We start from the raw sequence: 21,627 nt of genomic DNA, 5'->3' as shown, positions 1-21,627 counted from the left end.
TTCAAGACAATGACACCTCTCTTATTTAACCAGTCTTGGAATTTCAGGCCAATGTAAGAAAGACCTAAAACGGTTAACGGCTGGGCACAGTGGTTCACGGCTTTAATTCTAACACTTTGGGAGGCTGAGACAGGCTGATCACAAGGTCAGGAGACCAAGACCATCCTGGCTAACATGGTGAAACCTCATCTTTAAAAAACAGGAAAACAAACAAACAAACAAACAAAAAACAAGGTTAAATATTGTAACCATAAAAAAGTGGCTGAAGTTACTATTATTCTCAGATAAAACAATGAACCTGGAAAACAAAATAAACAGACTTTTACTGAAGTCCAGTAAGATAATAAAAATACCAATGAACAGAAACAATCTAGTTACTTCTTCCTCTATTTTTTTCTTTTTACTTGGAGACGGAGTCTCATTCTGTCACCCAGGCTGGAGTGCAGTGGCTGGATGTCGGCTCACTGCAACCTCCGCCTCCAGGGCTCAGACGATTCTCCTGCCTCAGCCTCCTAAGTAGCTGGAACTACAGGTGTGCATCACCACACCCGGCCAATTTTTTGTGTTTTTAGTAGACACAGGGTTTCACCATGTTGGTTAGCTGTCCCCAACTCCTGATATCAGGTGATCCACCCAACTAGGCCTCCCAAAGTGCTGGGATTACAGGCATGAGCCACTGCACTCGGCCAAATATTTTTATACCTGTATTTTATTTCTGTAGCAAAACTATTTTAAAACTCTTTTATCCCCAACAGGCAGAAAAAATTCCAGAAAGATTAAGATTGAAACACAATGGGCCGGGCACGGTGGCTCACGCCTATAATCCCAACATTTTGGGAAGCCAAGGTGGGCAGATCACCTGAGGTCAGGAGTTTGAGACCAGCCTGACCAACATGGCAAAACTCTATCTCTGCTTAAAAAAAAAAAAAAAAAAAAAAAAAAAAAAAAAAAAAAAAAAAAAAATCAGCGGGGTGTGATCCCAGCTACTTGGGAGGCTGAGGCAGAGGAATCGCTTGAACCTGGGAGGCAGAGGTTGCAGTGAGCTGAGATCCAACACTGTACTCCAGCCTAGGTGACAGAGCAAGACTCCGTGTCAAAAAAAAAAAAAAAGAAAGACAACAATTATTATTATCATTATTATTATTTTTTTGAGACGGAGTCTCGCTCTGTCGCCCAGGCTGGAGCCAGATCTCGGCTCACTGCAAGCTCTGCCTCCCGGGTTTATGCCATTCTCCTGCCTCAGCCTCCCGAGTAGCTGGGACTACAGGCGCCTGCCACCTCGCCCGGCTAGTTTTTGTATTTTTTGTAGAGATGGGGTTTCACCGGGTTAGCCAGGATGGTCTCGATCTCCTGACCTCGTGATCCGCCCGTCTTGGCCTCCCAAAGTGCTGGGATTACAGGCTTGAGCCACCGCCCCCGGCCAACACAACAATTATTAAAACTACCAGAAGAAAACACATAAGAATGTTTTTGTAAAGGTGGAATGAGGAAGATCTTAAACAGAAGGCAAAAGATTAATATCTATGACATGTGAAGAGCTTCTACAATTCAATAAGGAAATACAGATTGGTAACATCTTTTTGGAATGCAATTCAAAAGGAAAAAAGAAATTTAAATGTACACTTACAAGTCGTTTTAATGGAAATACATACATATGCATGTGCACAAAGACATACGTATAAAGAAGTTCATTCAGGCTCTAGTTTTAGTAACTCAAAGTCAGAAATAACATAAATGACCACAAATAATTAAGGTACTACCTATAGTGTAGTATCTTTTGACTTAAAAAGTAGAGGTGCCACTATATGTAATGATATGGTTAACGATCAGATTTTTTATTTTAAAATCAACATAAAAAGTATCCGACACACAACAGGGACTTATTTCTAACTTAGTAAGTAAAACTATTAACAGTGGGTAGGCACTTCTAAGGAGTGGGACTAAAAAGTGGAGCGAGAGCAATTTTCACTTTTTAAGAATTTTATAAGACAGGGCTGTGTCTGTCACTCAGGCTGGAATGCAACGGTGCAATCACAGCTCACTGGACCTCCAACTCTTGGACTCAGGAGGCAATCCTTCTGCCTCAGTCTCCCAAAGTGCTGGCATTTTCACTCTTTAAATATTTAATCGACTTGTTGGAACCTTTTATAACAAACATGGACTGCTTTTAGAATTTAAATGTAAAATAAGGGACAAAACCACTGTTCCAGTTTGTTACAATAGTTCTCTCTGCCAGCTGAGACTAAGGTGATTTTTGTCTTAATGGTTTTTACTACTTTCCAAATTTCTTATTTAATATTGTTTTCTGCTTTTATTTTTGACTCATTTAAGAGATGGGGTCCCCCTATGTTGTCCAGGCTGACCTCAAATTCCTGGACTCAAAGGATCCTCAGCCTCCCGAGCAGCTGGGACTACAGGCACCACCAGCCACTGCCCACTTCCCAACTTCTCTACAGGAAATATGCATATTTTTAAATCTGAGAAATCTGTGTTCGAAAACCCTATGTTTTATTTCAGTGGTGAAACAATTTTATGTTTTTTCTTCTGAAAAATTATATTTTATTCACCAAAAAAATTTTTTATTTTTTAGTTATGGTCTCAGAAACTTCGTTCTTTTAGATGGCAGTTTTATTTTTGTTTTTGAGACGGACCCTCACTGTCACCCAGGCTGAAGTGCAGTGGCACGATCTCAGCTCACTGCAGCCTCTGCCTCCTGGGTTCAAGCAATTCTCCCGCCTCAGCCTCCCGAGTAGCTGGGGTTAGCGCCTGCCATCACGTCCGGCTAGTATTTTTATTTTTAGTAGAGAATACTAAATTCTCTACTAAAGAATAGTAGAGAATATAGGTTTTACCATGTTGGCCAGGCTGGTCTCGAACTTCTAGTTCCAAGTGATCCGCCCGCTGCAGCCTCCCAAAGCGTTGGGATTACAGGTGTGAGCCAACGCACCCGGCCTACAAGGCAGTATTAAATCTAAATTTAGGAGTATCAACTCTACAGCATATAAGAATAGGCTATTAACTGACGTTTATTAAGAACTACACTTACAGAATACCTGCATTCCTTCATTTGATCTAAATGTTCCTATGAAATTGGTATTATTATTTTTATTATCCCCATCTTACAGATGAGAAAAGTCTTGAAAGGAACGTGTATCTTGCCCAGGGTAAAGCAGAACAGTAAGAATTCAAACGCAGGACTCTAGCTCCAAACCACATGGGATACATGGAGTAAGTTCTGAAGTAACTCAGGGAGAGGAGGCTGGAGCACTGAAATCCTGAATCAATGTTCAGACTGACTACCCTTAACCAGGCAAGTGACCCTAGAAGGGAAGAAGCGATGAAACTCAACTCTGATCACAGAAGAAAACAACCAGTATTTTATTTTTGGGGGGCAATGAGGGTTTTTTTTTTCCTTTCCTATTCTGTTCTGTTAAGGCACAAAAAGGATCCTAGAAAGAGCTCGGACACACAATTTGCAATTAATACGCTCCCTCTGATTAGTCTGGAAACTTAACTAACAAACTGATCAAAACCCTTATGACTTAGAGTCTTGAAGATGACCCAGTTTCAAATTGTAATCAAAAGTGGAAAAGTTGGGCCGGGCGCGGTGGCTCAAGCCTGTAATCCCAGCACTTTGGGAGGCCGAGACGGGCGGATCACGAGGTCAGGAGATCGAGACCATCCTGGCTAACACGGTGAAACCCCGTCTCTATTAAGAAATACAAAAAACTAGCCAGGCGAGGCGGCGGGCGCCTGTAGTCCCAGCTACTCGGGAGGCTGAGGCTGGAGAATGGCGTGAACCCGGGAGGCGGAGCTTGCAGTGAGCTGAGATCCGGCCACTGCACTCCAGCCTGGGTGACAGAGCGAGACTCCGTCTCAAAAAAAAAAAAAAAAGTGGAAAAGTCAGAAGGCCAAACAAAATGCTATCTCAAGTATTATTATAATAATCAATTTTGATAGATAAAAGATAGGAAGAATCTAACAATACCTACTTATTTTATCCTTGGCTACTTGACAAAGTTCTTAGATATTAGAAAAGTATAATTGAAAGATTATCTTTAGCTACCTGAACAAATTCTAAGTTGTCTCTCTTAAAAAGTATAATTGAAAAGAAACAGAAACTGTTGGTGGGGTGCAGTGGCTCACACCTGTAATCCCAGCATTTTGGGAGGCTGAGGCGGGCAGACCACCTGAGGTCGGGAGTTTGAGACCAGCCTGACCAACATGGAGAAACCCCATCTCTACTAAAAATACAAAATTAGCCAGGCGTGGTGGCTCGTGCCTGTAATCCCAGCTACTCGGCAGGCTGAGGCAGAAGAATCGCTTAAGCCCGGGAAGCGGAGGTTGCAATCGCACCATTGCACCCCTGCCTGGGCAACTGAAACTCCCTCTCAAAAAAAAAAAAAAAAAAAAGAAAGAAATATTAATTGTTAGCCGCATCTACTTCGGAACCTGTCTAACATAAAGATCAGAGAGCCCTATCACTTGTATACTCGAACCACAAACTTAATTTTGAATTTGGGTTTGCAAGGTTAGTATTAAATAGCACGGAGTCCAGTTATCTCTCTGAATGATAGTAAACCATAAACCAAGGCCCTAAAGGAAGTGAAATACCCAGGAACTCTTCCTTCATAAAAATATCTGCTGATTAGAAGAAACTAGCAGAGAAGCCAACACCTACAGACCAAGTTTCAAACTCCAACAAAACTCCAACCTTTCTACACCTTAATCCCTCAGGCCAATAAAACACCCATTAAGTTAAGGACAACTGATACTACTATTTAAGAAATGATGACAGTATTGAAGTTGAGTATTGGAGTCATTTTTTTCAGAGCCTTGCTGGAAAGAAAGGTAACAATGGGCTATTTAGTGAAAACACAAAATACACTGAATTTAGGTCAACCTCTGTTACCAAATCGGAAAGTTGGTTTAAGACCTACATCTATCACAGGTTCACTTTCCGTAATAAGGGTCAATCAGTGTGCTTGGCTAATAAATAGCTCGAAAAGATTTAATAGCCGAGGATGACCGAGTGAAAAAGTTGCCTGAAATCCATACTCCTAACAGAACATGAAAAAGGCCCTTCTATATACACGAGCATGAGTGGGTTTTACAAAAGCCAAAGACCTTCTGGCGAAGTGGACAAGTTTTAACCTGCTTTAAAAATTACTGTTCACTGCCTTCATCCCAATCTAACTTTATTGAGTGTTATTCCATTGGACAACCCTACAAAAACAAAACCCCCAGAGCAAATTCTTGTACATTTCAATATCCTGCCTACTTATAAGAGCGGAAGAGTCGAACACAGCAGGGGAAAAAAACGTGACGCGCACAACCTTGATCCAAAACACAGCTCTTCGTAGTCTAATTTTAGGCCTAACCATTCTGTCTTTCTAGAAAGCTTAAAAAAGAAAACAAAGAAACGACACATCACCTGTAACGCAGAAGTGAGATAATGATTTCAACGGGAGTTCCTTAGATATCCAGGGAAGACAAATCCCGCTCACACTGCCCAGAGAATAGTACTATTAAAATTAAGATACAAGGATGGGTACAACCTCACACCCACTGACGATGACACGCTTCTGTTCTTGGATGACTTATCTTTAAAGAATTAAGTCAAAAGGTTGAGTCCACAGAGAAATCTGTGGCAACGTTTTGTGTTTGTGCGTGCGTTTCCAAGAAAGCCAAACATGGTGAAAAACCAATCTTAACTTCACCTAAGTTATCTAAAGCAGCTAATTCCACCCCTAGGCTGAAGCTCAGACAGGAGCGAGGAGAAGCTCCGAGAGTTCCGCCCGTCAGCGGGGCCTCCAGCGCCCGGGACGCTCTGCGTTTCCACCGGTGTGGAATGTGGAAGAGGCTCCAGGCTGGAGCGGAGAAAACAGCCAAGCTCCTGGCGACAATGTTCCCGGGCAGTGAAACCGGGGTGAACAGAGAGCGAGCAAGGAAGGGCTGAGAGCCAGCGAGAGAGGAAACACCAACGAACAAAACCGGAGAGTCTGGTCCAGCATTAAGAAAACCGGGCAAAGGAAGAGGGTGAAACGGGAGGGCAGGGAAGACCGAGAGTCGGCAGCGCCCGTGGGGCCGCGCGGTTCAGGGCAGGGCTGGGTCCAGGAAGAGTCAGACCCCGGCAGCCCAGCAAGCTTCCCATTTCGGGCTCAAGCCAGCGAAGAAAACGGCCCTGGGGAGCAGACAATGAGCCACCGCCCCAGGAGCCGCGGCTCCCGGCACGCAGGTGGCGGCTCCCCGGCCCCGCGCGCGGCAGGTCGGCCGTCCCGGGCCACTCCCGCCCGCCAGGCCGCGGAGGAGGACGGAGGAGGAAGAGAGCCGGCCCGCGTTCCGCGCCGGTCGGCCTAGGTGCACTTACCCCAGGCGAGAGAAGGTCCCCGCCCCAGCGAGGCGCCTCCGTCAGAGCTCCCGGCGGGCTGCGGAGCCGCCCCGGGCCAGCGCGCGGCGCGGGAAGGGGAGGGGAGGGAAGGGGAAGCGGGGCGGGAAGAGACGCCGCGCTGGAGCAGCCGCTGCTACCGCTAGGCCCGGCGGCGGCGGCGGAGTCCTGCGGCCGCCAGGAAGGGGAGGGGAGGGTGCCTTCGGCAATGGCGACGGCCCGGGCCGGAGGGGAAGCGGAACAACCGCCGCCGCTGCGCGTGGCCACAACCCTGGAGGAGGGCGACGGCGGGGAGCGGGGCGGGGCGGGACCAGAACTCAGCACCCCTCCCGCCAGAAGCCGGAGCTCCCCGGGGTGGAGACGAGCGCCACCTCCCATGGGCAGGCCCGCGCGGGGGCCGCTGGGAGTCGTAGTTCGGTGATGGACGTTGCTTTTATTCCTTTGGTAGTCTTTGTATTGAGAGGAGCAGCCAGTCCCTCATTTAATTCAGCACTGTCTCCTAGCAGATTTCTGCCGACGGAAGACGCTGACAGACGATTGCCGTTATACACATCTGCTCCGCGACATTTGTTTCTGGGAATTCATCCGTTATCCATCTTGCTTTTTTGCTTACAAATTCTTAAATTTTGCTGCTAAATTAAGTCCCACCTTCTTGCAAATTAAGACTTCCCTATTTTATCCACGGAGTTCATCAATGTTTCACTTATTCTACAAATATTTGAGTGTCTAATATGGACTAGACACTGTTAAGCATCAGAAATACATAGGTGGGCCAGGTGCAGTGGTTCACGCCTGTAATCCCAGCACTTTGGGAAGCTGAGGTGGGCGGATCACCTGGGGTCAGGAGTTCGAGACCAGCCTGGCCAACACAATCAAACCCCGTTTCTACTAAAAATACAAAAATTAGCTGGGCATGGTGGCACGCATCTGTAGTCCCAGCTACTCGGGAGGCTGAGGCAGGAGAATCACTTGAACCCAGGAAGGAGGAGGTTGCAGTGAGCCAAGATCGGGCCATTGCACTGCAGCATGGGTGACAGAGCCAGACTCCGTCTCAAAAACAAAACAAAAAGCACAAAAGAAATGCAAGGTTGAACACGATTCACCAAGTCTTTGTGGAGCTTATATGAAGACATAGTAATCAAAGTGGTCACACCTGGTATAAGAAAAAACTTGGTGAGGTTACTTTGGATAGGGTGGTCGGAGAAGGCCTCATTAAGGAGGTGATACTCAAGGCAAGAACAGAAAGAGACAGCACCCAGAGAAGCCCCCAGAGGTGAAAAGCAATACAGGCAGGAAAAGAAAGAAAAGGGCTTGCTACAGTCAGTAAGAAGCCCTGTGTAGCTGGGGCCTAGAACAAGAAGGCAGTACTATCAAGAAAACACTAGAGCAGACAAGATTCAGGTCATGAAAGATCCTGAATGCCATGGTAAAAAGCCTATACTTTATTAAAAGGCTTTTAAGCAAGGAAGTTATGTTACCTGGCTTACACTTCAAGATCACTAGACTGCAGTGTGGATAATGGAGTATAGAGATGCAAGAATAGAAGGGAAATAAAGTAGGAAGGCAGTGGAAAGAAAGAGGGATTGTGCTTCTCTATCAGTGTAGCGCAGAAAACTCAATTGATGCAGAGGGTACAGGAGAGAAAGGAATCAAGGAGCAACATGGCACAGTAAGAGATAACCTGAAAAATGCTCTGATTATGTGTGTTTAATAAACACACAGAAACACTGGTAAACAGGACATTGTTTCAAAGGCACAGCTTGCAAGAATGAAAACAGAATGCTTCTGACAGTCTTCCAAACTTCACACTCAACCTGAAGAAGGGGCAGGAAACCAGAGTGGTAAGCAGGGCAGTGAAGCCATGGTTGTGTTGAGGGCACCTACTTATCTAAGAAATCTCTAGAGTTTTAACAGGTGCACAGGAAACTAAAGACAAGGACTTGGGCCTATACAAGAAATCAGGACTGTGATCCTGCATAGGACTGGAAATTCAAAGCGCTATACCCTTCAAGAACTGACTGGGGGAAAAAGACCCTGTACTAGCCCAGGGAGACGTACAGGACATTTGTTTACTTTGGCCTGCAGTGGGCTTGGAGGGAAAAAGAAAATTTTCCTTTAGAATTAATAACCTTTTAGAATTTTCCCTCACTAAGGTTTTAAAGTTCAAATTTGTCAAGAAAGTGGTCCCAGGCTGGAGTTCTGGGGGGCCTGGACGAGACAAATACAAATCCTGACTGCACAGGTGTACCCTCAACCTGGGTCTCAAAGGATTTCACAGATTAAACAGGATTTCTAAAGCCAAACATGAGCACCCAAAATACAATATACCTGAGGAAATAAGCAACAATGAGTGAGTGAATAGAAACTACAAAGAATATAAGAAAACCCATACAGACTTTAGCTGCTAGAATTAATGGCTACAGAATATAAAATACGCCTATTTAAATGATTAAAGAAAATAAGACAGGAGCTAGAAAACATGAGCAAGAAACAAGATGCTTTTTTAAATTTATTTTATTATCTTTTTAATGACCAAACGGCTTTGAAAATGAAGTAAGTAGGCCAGGCATGGTGGCTCACGCCTGTAATCCCAGCACTTTCGGAAGCCAAGGTGGGCGGATCACCTGAGGTCAGGAGTTCAAGACCAGCCTGGCCAACTTGGTGAAACCCCCCATCTGTACTAAAAATGCAAAAATTAGCTGGGCGTGGTGGTGGGCGCCTGTAGTCCCAGCTACTCAGAAGGCTGAGGCAGGAGAATCACTTGAACCTGGGAGGTGGAGATTGCAGTGGGCCAAGATTGTGCCATTATACTCCAGCCTGGGCAACAAGAGCAAAACTCCGTCTCAAAACAAAAACAACAACAAAAAAATTAAGTAGAAGTTCTAGAAACAAAGAATAATTGAAACCAAAGCCAATGTTTGGTTAAATAGCAGATTACACACAATTGAAGAGAAAATTAGTAAACTGAAAGACAGATGAAAAGAAATTACTGAGAACAGCCTAGAGACAGGAAAAATGAAAGCAAGCTTAAGAGACATGGGGATAGATTGTTAAGGTCTACCGTACTCCTAATGAGAATTCCAGGAGAGAAAAGAGAAAAACCAAAAGACACAGATAATAATGAGATAATGGCTGAAAAATTTCCGGAATTGATTAAAGACAAGAATCTTCAGATTCAGGAAGCAAACTGAACAGCAAGCAGGGTAAGTAAAAGAAATTTCAAACACATGCAAATGAAATTGCAGAATACCAGAGATAAAGCAACCAGAGAGAAAAGACATTCTGCACAAACAACTATTACATTCACAGCAGATTTCACAACAGCAAAATGGGTTCCAGTCAATAATGATATATTTTCAAAGTACCAAGAGAAAATAACCAAGCTTAGAAGTGTACAACTACCAGCTGGGCACAGTGGCTCACACTGTAATCCCAGCACTTTGAGAGGCTGAGGTGGGCGGATCACCTGAGATCAGGAGTTCGAGAACAGCCTGGCCAACAATGGCAAAACCCTGTCTCTGCTAAAAATACAAAAAATAGCAGGGTGTGGTAGTGCATGCCTGTAGTCCCAACTACTCAGTAGGCTGAGGCAGGAGAATCACTTGAACCCGGGAAGTGGAGGTTGCAGTGAGCAGGGACCATGCCACTGCACTCCAGCCTGGACGACAGAGTGAGACTCTGTCTCAAAAAAAAAAAAAAAAAAGAAGTGTACAACTACCTAAATTATCCATCAGATGAGTGAGGGTGAAATAAATATATCATCAAACATAAACAAGCTACCAACAGAGACATACTAAAGGAACTCCTTTAAAGGTATATTTCTTTTTCTTTTTTTTCTTTTGAGACGGAGTCTCACTTGGTCACCCAGGCTGGAGTGCAGTGGCACGATCTCAGCTCACTGCAACCTCTGCCTCTCGGGTTCAAGTGATTCTCCTGCCTCAGCCTCCCAAGTAGCTGGGATTACAGCCACACGCCACCACTCCCGGCTAATTTTTTGTATTTTTAGTAGAGACGGGGTTTCACCATGTTGGCCATGTTTACAAGATAATATAAACAAAACCAGAAATGTTCTGTTATACTAAAAGTGATGTCATCTGCAACCATTTATCCAGGCAAGAAGAGTCATATCAAAGTTTTCTTCATTCACATTTTTATTACACTTCTGAATATTTGCGTAAGTGAGTAAATGGCTGAACCACATTCCAAGCCACAATCTTAAATATTTTAAATACTGATGAAACCTGGTTGTGATGAGCAAAAACAAAACATTCTGTATACACATACCCCCACATACTCACTCTCGATGTGAAACAATACCATGTTCCCTCCCTGTCTAACCGTATTCCAAAACGTTGCCTGTCAATGTTACTGAATTGTAACTGACATATAATTCCATTTCAGTGTCACATTATTAATGCCATAGTGAAAGAAATATTTCTAAAACATGAAATTCTTTCTTATGAGAAAGCACGAAATCGGTCTGAAACTCAACTGGGTTGAAATTTTAGTCATTTGAAAGGTCACTGTTTCTGCTTTATGGCACTGGGTTGCCTTTTCCAATATTTAAGTCTCAAATACACATTTAAAAAGAACGGTTATGGCTAGACAAGTCATACATGTCAAATTCTACAAGATGTAGTCCCATGAAAACACCAAAATATTTTAGGAAATGGAGCAGTGATGGCATATATAAAGGTTTATCACATCTCAATACTCTATATAAAACAAATAATGCCAACACACCCTGGTTTGATGGCTTCTGTTTTGGAACACACTTGCCCTAAGGTTTTATTTTTTAATTAGCCTATGGCACTTACTTTATTTTCTAATTTTTTTCCAAACATAACAGTAAATGAAGAAACTTTGTTTAAAAAAATTACCTGATGATTCCAATTATTGTTCATGTACAACTTTATTCAAAATGGCAATCTGAGTTGTCTTCCTGACACTGTACTAAATCTTAGTATTCAGTTTCATCAAGTCCTTTGCTAAATCATATATCCAAAAGAAACATTATAAAATGTAAAAGGAGAATGGAGTACGTTAAGGAATAATCAATAATTTAAGATTACCAATAATTTTGATATTAATATTAATTTCTTAGCTGTCCTACTTTAATGATTTTCATTGAAACTCTGGCAAATGTCTTTAATAGTCTCATAACATTAATATTTAAATAAACAGGATTTTCATCCAAATTATTTTATTCTTTTTTTTTTTTCCTTTGGAGACAGGGTCTCATTCTGTCACCCAGGCTGGAGTGCGGTGGTGCGATCTTGGCTCTCTGGAACCTCCGCCTCCCAGGTTCAAGCGATCCTCCCGCCTCACCCTCCCAATTAGGTGGGACTACAGACGCCCACAACCACCCTTAGCTAATTTTTGTATTTTTAGTAGAGACAGGGTTTCACCAAGCTGGTCTCAAACTCCTGACCTCTGGTGATCCGCCCACCTGGGCCTCCCAAAGTGCTGGGATTACATGTGTGAGCCACTGCGCCTGGCCTATTTTATTCTTATTTATAATGGTTTTCTCAATTTGTAGCTTAAATTGAAAGTATTCGCAGAATGACAATAATTTGTCTCTACTACATAAAGAAGTAATTTTTCAGCAGGGCGCAGTGGCTCACACCTATAATCTCAGCACTTTGGGAGGCCGAGACGGGCAGATCACCAGGTCAGGAGGTCAAGACCATCCTGGCTAACACGGTGAAACCCCATCTCTACTAAAAATACAAAAAAATCAGTCGGGCGTGGTGGCAGCGCCTGTAATCCCAGCTACTCGGGAGGCTGAGGCAGGAGAATGGCGTGAACCCAAGAGGCGGAGCTTGCAGTGAGCCGAGATTGCGCCACTGCACTCCAGCCTGGGCGACAGACCGAGACTCCATCTCAAAAAAAAGAAATAATTTTTCTCTCTCAAATGAAGATAAAGTCACTTCTCACAAAATAAACATTAATTTAGCAGAATTAAGTTTCCTCTTATGGCCTTTGATGCTTGAGGATTACCAAGGATCTATGCAATAGAGCACTAAATTTTGGAATTAGTTGAGAATTATCCCAAATTTCCTCTAGTAAACATAATTTTGGCCACAAATGAAGACAAAAGATAAAAGTAATTAACTAAATTCTAGAAGAACACTTCTCGTCAGAAATTAATAGGTCTTATTTAGGTTTCTAGGAAGCATTTAACTACATAAAACTTATAGGGAAAAATAGCCATATTTGAAAACTGCTACTAGGATCAACGTAGAGCACAGGATTGTAACGAACAGAGTCACAGAACATACTAAAGAGGTATGTATAGTCAGTCCCACTGGAACCTGTAGAGTCACATTCTTATATACCTATGGAGAGAGAGAGAGAGAGAGAGAGAGAGAAGTTAGACATTTAAAATGCATGTCATGGGCCCGGTGTGGTGGCTCATGCCTGTAATCCCAGCACTTTGGGAAGCCAAGGCAGGCAGATCGCTTGAGGTCAGGAGTTCGAACACAGCCTGGCTAACATCTCTACTAAACTGTCTCTACTAATAATACAAAAATTATTCAGGTGTGGTGGCAGGTGCCTGTAGTCTCAGCTACTAGGGAGGCTGAGGCAGAACAACCACTTGAACCCGCGAGGCGGAGGTTTGCAGTGAGCTGAGATCGCACCACTGTACGCCAGCCTGGGCGACAGAGGAAGACTCCGTCTCAAACAAATTAAATAAATAAATAAATATAGTAAAACAAAATGCATGTCATAAGGTGAGACCACTATTTCTTTGATTTTTAATTGGATCTTTTTCTTTCCTTTTTGTTTTAAATATCTTTCAGCCAGTGCTACACTACATGGAGTATTATTGGTTTGAATGACTTTTGAATCTAACATTTTGTTTAATGTTACAGAATCAGACTCAGTTCCCACAATAAGTTGCTAAATCTCATTAGTTCTGATTTTTCTGCTTTTTACATAAAGTATATTCTTTTAAGAAAAGCTATATCCCAGTGTCACCTCTGTAATCAATATAAACATTTACTTCCTCTTAACATGTTTCAAATTAGAATACAGACTTCTCTCTAAATTGAAGATGTATAGGAAAAACATTAAAACAACAAAAAACTAAATTATCCTTTCATTCCCATTTGCCTTTCTCACCCCAGATAGCTTTTAAAACCTTGTTATTCACATATTGTGCAACTGAATGTGACCTTTGCTGTGACCAGCAACGCAAAAGTTCCTACATTCAACTCGGTTCTATTTTCTATTTGGTTTTGAAGATAAAGGAGTTCCGTGAAAAACACTGGGAAAGTTTACACTTATAATAAGTTTTACAAAACATTAAAATTTAGGTAACTTGGGAATACTTTTTGTTTTCTTTTTGTAAATACCTGAATTATGATTTTACACCCCCAAAAATACAAGTAACCAACCCAATCTGTAACAAAGTGCTATCTGAAAACCATCATTCAAAAAATGACATCTTCAACAAACCTTGGGATGGAATATCACCTTAGTAACGGCCACCTGGTTTTTCTGGTATATATAAAGATGAAATATATACAAAGTTGGCCGGGTGCGGTGGCTCACGCCCGTAATCCCAGCACTTTGGGAGGCTGAAGCGGGCAGATCACGAGGTCAGGAGTTTGAGACCAGCCTGGCCAACATAGTGAAACCCTGTCTCTACTAAAAATACAAAAATTAGCTGGGCGTGTTGGCGGGCACCTATAGTCCCAGCTATTAGGGAGGCTGAGACAGGAGAATCACTGGAACCCGGGAGGCGGAGGTTGTGGTGAGCCAAGATTGCGCCACTGCACTCCAGCCTGGGCAACAGAGCGAGACTCCGTCTCGGGGAAAAAAAAAAAATATATATATATATATATATATATATAAACTATATTTAAAGTGTTAAATTATGACCTCTTATGGCAAGCTACAGAATTTTAAAGACAACTGAGGTCAGATGCAGTGGCTTACGCCAGTAATCCCAGCACTTTGGGAAGCTAGGGGGATGAATCACCTGAGGTCAGGAGTTTGAGACCAGCCTGACCAACAAGGTGAAACCCCGTCTCAACCAAAAATACAAAAATTAGCCAGGCATGATGGCAGGCACCTGCAGTCCCAGCTACTAGGGAGGCTAAGACAGGAGAACTGCCTGAACCCAGGAGGCAGAGGTTGTGGTGAGCCGAGATTGCGCCACTGCACTCCAGCCTGGGCGACAGAGCAAGACTCCGTCTCAAAAAAAAAATAAAGACAACTGAATTCAAAATGTTTTAATAGGGTCACCACTTACCTTGTAGCAATGCACTAAATCAATAAATCATAAACACTAAGCATACTCTTCATTGACATAATCAATCAAATGCAGGTCTCCAGATGTATTTTAGAGTTTGAGAAAAATTTCCAGGTACCATATGGCAATGGTAATCTACTTGAAAACAAATCTATACTGCATAAGGTTGCAGAGTCATCCATCTTCCCAACTGTATGTTCAATGAAAGTTCCCCAACCAAAAACAGCAGTGCTTTGTAGTAACCCTTTGCTGTAAGACAAAACAGCTTCCTATATTAGAAAATGCTAATCCCAGCTGGGCACGGTGGCTCATACCTGTAATCCCAGCACTTTGGGAGACCAAGGTAGCCGGATCACCTAAGGTCAGGAGTTTGAGACCAGCCTGGCCAACAGGGTGAAACGCCGTCTCTACCAAAAATACAAAAATTAGCTGGATGTGGTGGTGTACGCCTGTAGTCCCAGCTACTTGGGAGGCTGAGGCAGGAGAATCACTTGAACCTGGTAGGCGGAGGTTGCAGTGAGCCGAGATTGTGCCACTGCACTCCAGCCTGGGCAACAGAGCGAGACTGTCTCAAAAAAAAAAAAAAAAAAAGTGCTAATCTCTTAAATATGGCAGAAACATTACAGAAAGAGCTTTAAATGAGGCACATGATCTAAAAAACAACATAAAATATTAGCTTACTGATTTATACTTCATCTTGTTCCACTGGCAGATATCCTCATTCTCCAAAGCACAAGGAGCCGCCACTTTTGAGTGAGCCCAGCATTTCAAAATTGGGAACTCTGAGAAAAGTTGTAGAAAATGATGTCAGAAAACCTGTATTTGGACTCAAAGCTAGGCTTGTATTAAACCACAACAGATAGAAGTAGTCAAACATTTTAATACATTATGTATATGATCTGGACCCATCTATCACATTCTGTTATTTTAGCATTTTTTTTTTTTTTTTTTTTTTTGAGACAAGGCTGGAGTGCAGTGGCACAATCTCGGCTCACTGCAAGTTCCGCCTCCTGGGTTCACGCCATTCTCCTGCCTCAGCCTCCCGAGTAGCTGGGACTACAGGTGCCTGCCACCATGCCCAACTAATTTTTTTATTATTAGTAGTAGAGACGGAGTTTCACCATGTTAGCCAGGATGGTCTCAATCTCCTGACCTCGTGATCCACCCGCCTCAGCCTCCCAAAGTGCTGGGATTACAGGCGTGAGCCACTGCGCCTGGCCTTTTAGCATCCTTTTTTATGTGACTGCCTAAGAAATTAGAAAATTACAAAAGTATTGAAGTTGAACATGACTTCTTTTTTTTTTTTTTTTTTTGAGACGGAGTCTCACTCTGTCACCCAGGCTGGAGTGCAGTGGTGCAATTTCAGCTCACTGCACCCTCCACCTCGCGATTCTCCTACCTCAGCCTCCAGAGTAGCTGGGATTACAGGTACCTGCCATCGCACCCAGCTAATTTTTGTATTTTCAGTAGAGATGGGGTTTCACCATCTTGGCTAGGATGGTCTTAAACTCGTAACCTCGTGATCCACCCACCTCGGCCTCCCAAAGTGCTGGGATTACAAGCGTGAGCCACCATGCCCGGCCGAACATGACTTCTTAACGAATCTTCATTGTACTCAAATTTGGGGCTGCTCTTAAAAATTTAATGTAAACTTCTTTTTGAAGCATCACTCAGAAAAGTAAACATATTGTAAGTGCAAAACTCAATAAATTTCCATATGAAACACACCCATAAAAGAGCATTCAGATAAAAAGACAGAATACCAGAATCCAGTTCTCTCAGGAGAGGAACTTTTCCAAACTTTATTTATGCTAAGAGGTACCTTTAATGGAAACAGAAAACAAGGTTGGATGAACAAAGCTAATATAACTGAACACTTTTAAATTTTCTCAACATGATAGGTACGATGGTAACAAATGTAGCATTAAAAACCTCCCATCTGTCGGTTTTTAGTAATGGTGCTATTAACCTTTTTTTTTTTTTTTTTTTTTTGAGACAGTCTTGCTCTGTCTCCCAGGCTGGATTGCAGTGACACGATCTCAGCTCACTGAAACCTCTGCCTCCCGGGTTCAAGCGATTCCCGTGCCTCAGCCTCCCGAGTAGCTGGGATTACAGACACACACCACAACACCTGGCTAATTTTTATATTTTTAGTAGAGATGGGGTTTCATCATGTTATCTAGGCTGGTTTCGAACTCCTGACCTCAACTGATCTGCCCGCCTCGGCCTCCCAAAGTGTTGGGATTGCAGGTGTGATACACTGTACCTGGCCTCAGTGCTACTAACTTTTATAAACATTCTAAATCAACCCAAATTTGAAGACACAAAGAACCGAAAACTGAAAGGAACTTCTTACACTAAAGAAAACATCTGGCCGGGTGCGGTGGCTCACGCCTGTAATCCCAGCACTTTGGGAGGCCAAGGTGGGCGGATCACGAGGTCAGGAGTTCGAGACCAGCCTGGCCAACACAGTGAAACCTCATCTCTACCAAAAATACAAAAATTAGCTGGGCGTGGTGGCACACACCTGTAGTCCCAGCTACTCAGGAGGCTGAGGCAGGAGAGGTGGAGATTGTGGTGAGCCAAGATCACGCCACTGCACTTCAGCCTGGGAAACAGAGCGAGACTCTGCCTCAAAAAAAAAAAAAGGAAGAAAGAAAACGTTCTTGAGAAGACTGCAAAGGCTAGAGTGCACTGGTGCGATCCTGGCTCACTGCAACCTCCGCCTCCTGGGTTCAAGTGATTTTCCTTCCTCAGCCTCCCAAGTAGCTGGGATTACAGGCCACCATGCCCAGCTAATTTTTTGTATTTTTAGTAGAGATTAGTAGAGATGGGGTTTCACCATGTTGGTCAGGCAGGTCTCAAACTCCTAACCTCTGATCCACCCGCCTCAGCCTCCCAAAGTGCTGGGATTGTGAGCTACCTCGCCCAGCTAATTTTTCAATTTACCCAAATTCTCACATAAAAACAGAAACAACAATCATGCAGCAAAATAAAAAACTCACAGACAAAATTTACAACAAAACTAGGTGATAAAGTATCTTCCCAAACATCAAAATACATGCAAGTGGGCCGGGCGTGGTGGCTCAAGCCTGTAATCCTAGCACTTTGGGAGGCCGAGACAGGCGGATCACGAGGTCAGGAGATCGAGACCATCCTGGCTAAAACGGTGAAACCCCGTCTCTACTAAAAAATACAAAAAACTAGCCGGGTGAGGCGGCGGGCGCCTGTAGTCCCAGCTACTCGGGAGGCTGAGGCAGGAGAATGGCCTGAACCCGGGAAGCGGAGCTTGCAGTGAGCTGAGATCCGGCCACTGCGCTCCAGCCTGGGGGACAGAGCAAGACTCCGTCTCAAAAAAAAAAAAAAAAAAAAAAAAAAAAATACATGCAAGTGGAAACAAAACATCAAAAGCCACAGAGTCCTGCAAGACTGGTACGAAGAAACAAAAAGCAACAGAGGGGCAATGTGGACCAAAGGCTGCAAAAATAAACACATGTACATGCCTACTAAGATTAAATGGCTACTGAGAAGAGAACACAGCACTACCTATAGTTTTGTCAAAGGAATCAAACCTGAATCTGATCATTCCTCTGGAGCCAGCTGCCAATTTCCAGTAAGTAAAGAAGTAGGAGTACAATTAGCAAAACCCCAGCTACGACCAACTCTGCAGGTCAAATGGCCCAGGTTCTTTCAACAGTTCAGTTTGGAAGAAAGGAAAGGGATAGAGAGAAACCTGTAAATTAAGAGACTTGAGGGAAATAGTAGATTTTTATAAATGGACAAGACCTTAGTCTTGGTATAGTATCTTGGAATGCCCATCTGGATGATAAACATATAAAGAAACATAAGTAAGTATTTGAAAGTCAGGATGGTGGGTTAGTCGTAGAGGGAAGGAGACGACAGTTGGGGCAGCGGTGTCAAGGACAGGGATGGCAAATGCATGTTTCTTTTTAACTTTTTGATTGTAAAATAAAGCACACACATAAAAATCTACTCAAATACATAGTTTAGTGAATTATTATAAGGCAAATACCCTTCTAACTACCACTTAGGTCAAGAAATAGAACTTTGCCAGCCACCCTAGCAGAAGGAGAACTTGCCACCATACCTTTATTCTTATTTTCTGACCCTTAGAAAACACCTGCAGCCCTCACCTTGGTCACAAAACATCAACAAATCTGGGTGATTGACCACAATCGAGGTTTCTCCATCGTGACTGTGTGGCCGATGATAGCGGTAGTGCACAGGCAAAAAGGCTTGAAAACAGTCAACGCACTGTGAATCTTGTCTGGCATAAATGAGAACTTCAGATTCCTTGGACAAATAGTTAGGGGCCTCTATATCAAAATTTTCTGAAACCATCACTGCCTGTTCAAAAAGAAAATAAATATTAATCAAGAAGAAATGAATGAGGAAGATTTTTTAAAAGTGAAAACCGGAAGACTATATTCAGACACACAGAGCAGTGTCAAGTTTGCCCCCTTTACAAACAATTTCCATTCCCCTTCCATCCTCAATTTTAAGGAGAGAAACAGAAGACAATTTATGGTTAATAAAAGTTTGCTTACTAAAAATAAACTGGGGGAATTATATTCTAGGGTACCAAATTTCCCCATAATAAAAATTATTCCTGTAATATTTTCTTATTAGTCTGTGTTTAGGTGACAAGACAGGTACCTAAGAACTGAGAAATTTTGTGAATATAGCATTATTCAATAAGCACAAAAACGATGACAAAGGGTAAAACCTGTATTGAGTTAAAATGACTGGTATCATTCTGACAATTTCCTGTTCTTCAGAGAAGCAAGTGAGGGCAGTGAGTATGAGCACTGCGGTCAGGAAGTCAAAGCAAAGGCCAGCACTCTTTCTAGAGAGGGTATAAAAAGTTAATGGAAAAAATAGTAAATGATTTCTTAAAATAATATGGTAAAAACTATTTTATAGAAAAGTATAGTATTCACCAAAAGTGAAAGTGTACACATGGCAGAAATTAGGCCTGAGTTATAACATGTATATTTATTTATTACACACATATATATATCCACGCATACATATTTATGTACACACACACATATATCCACATACACACACAGGCATTATACACATGACCTATGTGTACATGTATGGATGTACACACACACATAACTTCTCTTTAGATTGTCCATGCAAAACCTGGGCATAACTTAAAGAAACAAACAGCATTAACTCCTTCCCATCACATCAAGCATCCTAACTGTCCTCTGACAGTGACACCAAGTGCTATGTTTTCTTTTCATGTTGTTCCTTTTCCGTTAATCACAGCAGGAACAGAACTCCTTGGCAAAAGTCAAGGAATTGTATCATCTCATGAGTCATAGGGGACCTTAGAAGTAATAAAATTAAACCACTGTACCAACAAAGGTATTTTTCAGGTATACCGCCACTGCTTGAGTACTTCCAGTGACTGGAAGGAAGCTCGTTATTATGAGTCATCGCGATCTATCTACCGTTATAAGGTTATTTCTTTTTCATGAGTAGAAACTTTATGTACTAGCCTGTAACATTTATCAGTTGTTCTTGCTTACAATGTCTGCAATAAATTCATTCCTTATTCCACTAGGGATCCTTCAATCATCAGAAGGCAACCATAGCTGCTGCCACGAAGTCTTCTCCTGACAAGGGAAATGTTCACAGTTCTCCTGGGTTCTCATGACATGGTTTCCAAATCATTCCTCATATTAGCTGCCTTTGAAATACTCATAGAGTACAGTAGCAGTATTATCTTCTTTAGGCAAAACTTGCATTAGCTTTTTGGCAGCCTTATCTCACTATGCTTTATATGCACCTACTATCTTATTTTTTGAGACGGAGTCTCACTCTGTCACCCAGGCTGGAGTGCAGTGGCACAATCATGGTGCACTGCAGCCTTGATCTCCTGGGCTCAAGCGATTCTCCTGCCTTATCCTCCCAAAGAGCTCGGATAATAGGCATGAGCCACCGTACCTAGCCTCTTCTTTTTTCAAGACAAGATCTCACTCTGTCACCCTGGCTGGAGAGCAGTGGCGTGATCACAGCTCACTGAAGTCTCAACCATCCAGGCTCAAGCAACCCTTACACCTCAGCCTCCCAAGTAGCTGAGACTATAGACATACGCCACCATGCCCAGCTAATTTTTTGTATTTTTAGTAGAGATGAGGTTTCACCATGTTGGCCAGGCTGGTCTCGAACTCCTGACCTCATGATCCTCCCGCGTTGGCCTCCCAAAGTGTTGGGATTACAGACGTGAGCCACCACGCCTGACAGTTAACTAATTTTTAAACTTTTTGGTAGAGATTCTCACTGCGTTGCCTGGGTTGGTTCAAACTCCTTGGCCTCAAGCAATCTTCCTACCTCGGTCTCCCAAAGTGCTTGGATTACAGGTATGAATGAGTCACTGAGCCCAGCCGTCTGTGATACTTCTGTCACACATCTTACTTTTACATATGGTATCAATGCTATGCTACATTGTTATTATTTTTGTCAATTATCTTGTAAAGAGATTGAAATAGTAAAAAAAAAAAAAAAGGAAGTCTTACATATTTACCCTGTAGTTACCACCTGTCATCATCTTCGCTCCTCTGTGTGTAACATCTTTTTTTCTCTACTTTAAACATTTTCTTTATCATTGTTTTAAGCTATTTGATTATCATGTACCTTTATATAGTTTTCTTCATGTTCTTGTACTTCAGCATCTTTCATATTTGAGTTTATAGTTTTCATTACATTCAGAAAGTTTTCAGTCAAATTTTCTTCAAATATTTTTTCCATCTCTGCCTCTCACTTTACCCTTTGGGGACTCCAGTGACATGTAGGGCAAGCCACTTAGTTGTTACACAGTTCATTAATGCTCTGTTCACCTTGGAAATTTGTTTCTTATCTGTTTTACATTTTTGATAGTTTCTATTGCAGTATCTTCAAGTTCATTCATCTTTTCTTCTGCAATATTTGATCTGCCACTAAC

General features: G+C 42.6%; 2 protein-coding genes across 4 annotated transcripts in view; both read right to left on the bottom strand.

The window, feature by feature from the left end:
* PAK2 (p21 (RAC1) activated kinase 2) overlaps nucleotides 1-6,677 on the bottom strand; it is a 94,478-nt gene extending 87,801 nt beyond the window's left edge. Inside the window, exons 1-2 of one of the 3 annotated variants that reach the window (XM_077990786.1) lie at nucleotides 6,371-6,677; nucleotides 2,853-2,952 (exon numbers count right to left, since the gene is read on the bottom strand). The gene's annotated coding sequence lies outside the window, so the exon portion shown is untranslated. 3 annotated transcript variants of the gene reach the window in all.
* Nucleotides 6,678-10,521: 3,844 nt separating this feature from the next.
* PIGX (phosphatidylinositol glycan anchor biosynthesis class X) overlaps nucleotides 10,522-21,627 on the bottom strand; it is a 26,380-nt gene continuing 15,274 nt past the window's right edge. Inside the window, 3 exon segments of the mRNA NM_001436020.1 lie at nucleotides 10,522-12,726; nucleotides 15,330-15,430; nucleotides 18,803-19,016. Coding sequence (NP_001422949.1) covers nucleotides 12,583-12,726; nucleotides 15,330-15,430; nucleotides 18,803-19,016 — 459 coding nt within the window. The 3' untranslated portion in view covers nucleotides 10,522-12,582.

This window comes from Macaca mulatta, chromosome 2 (genome assembly GCF_049350105.2).
Source record: "Macaca mulatta isolate MMU2019108-1 chromosome 2, T2T-MMU8v2.0, whole genome shotgun sequence".
In the NCBI taxonomy this organism is placed as follows: domain Eukaryota; kingdom Metazoa; phylum Chordata; class Mammalia; order Primates; family Cercopithecidae; genus Macaca; species Macaca mulatta.
The sequence above is the reverse complement of the archived record's forward strand: the minus strand, read 5'-3'. Positions and strand labels throughout refer to the sequence as shown.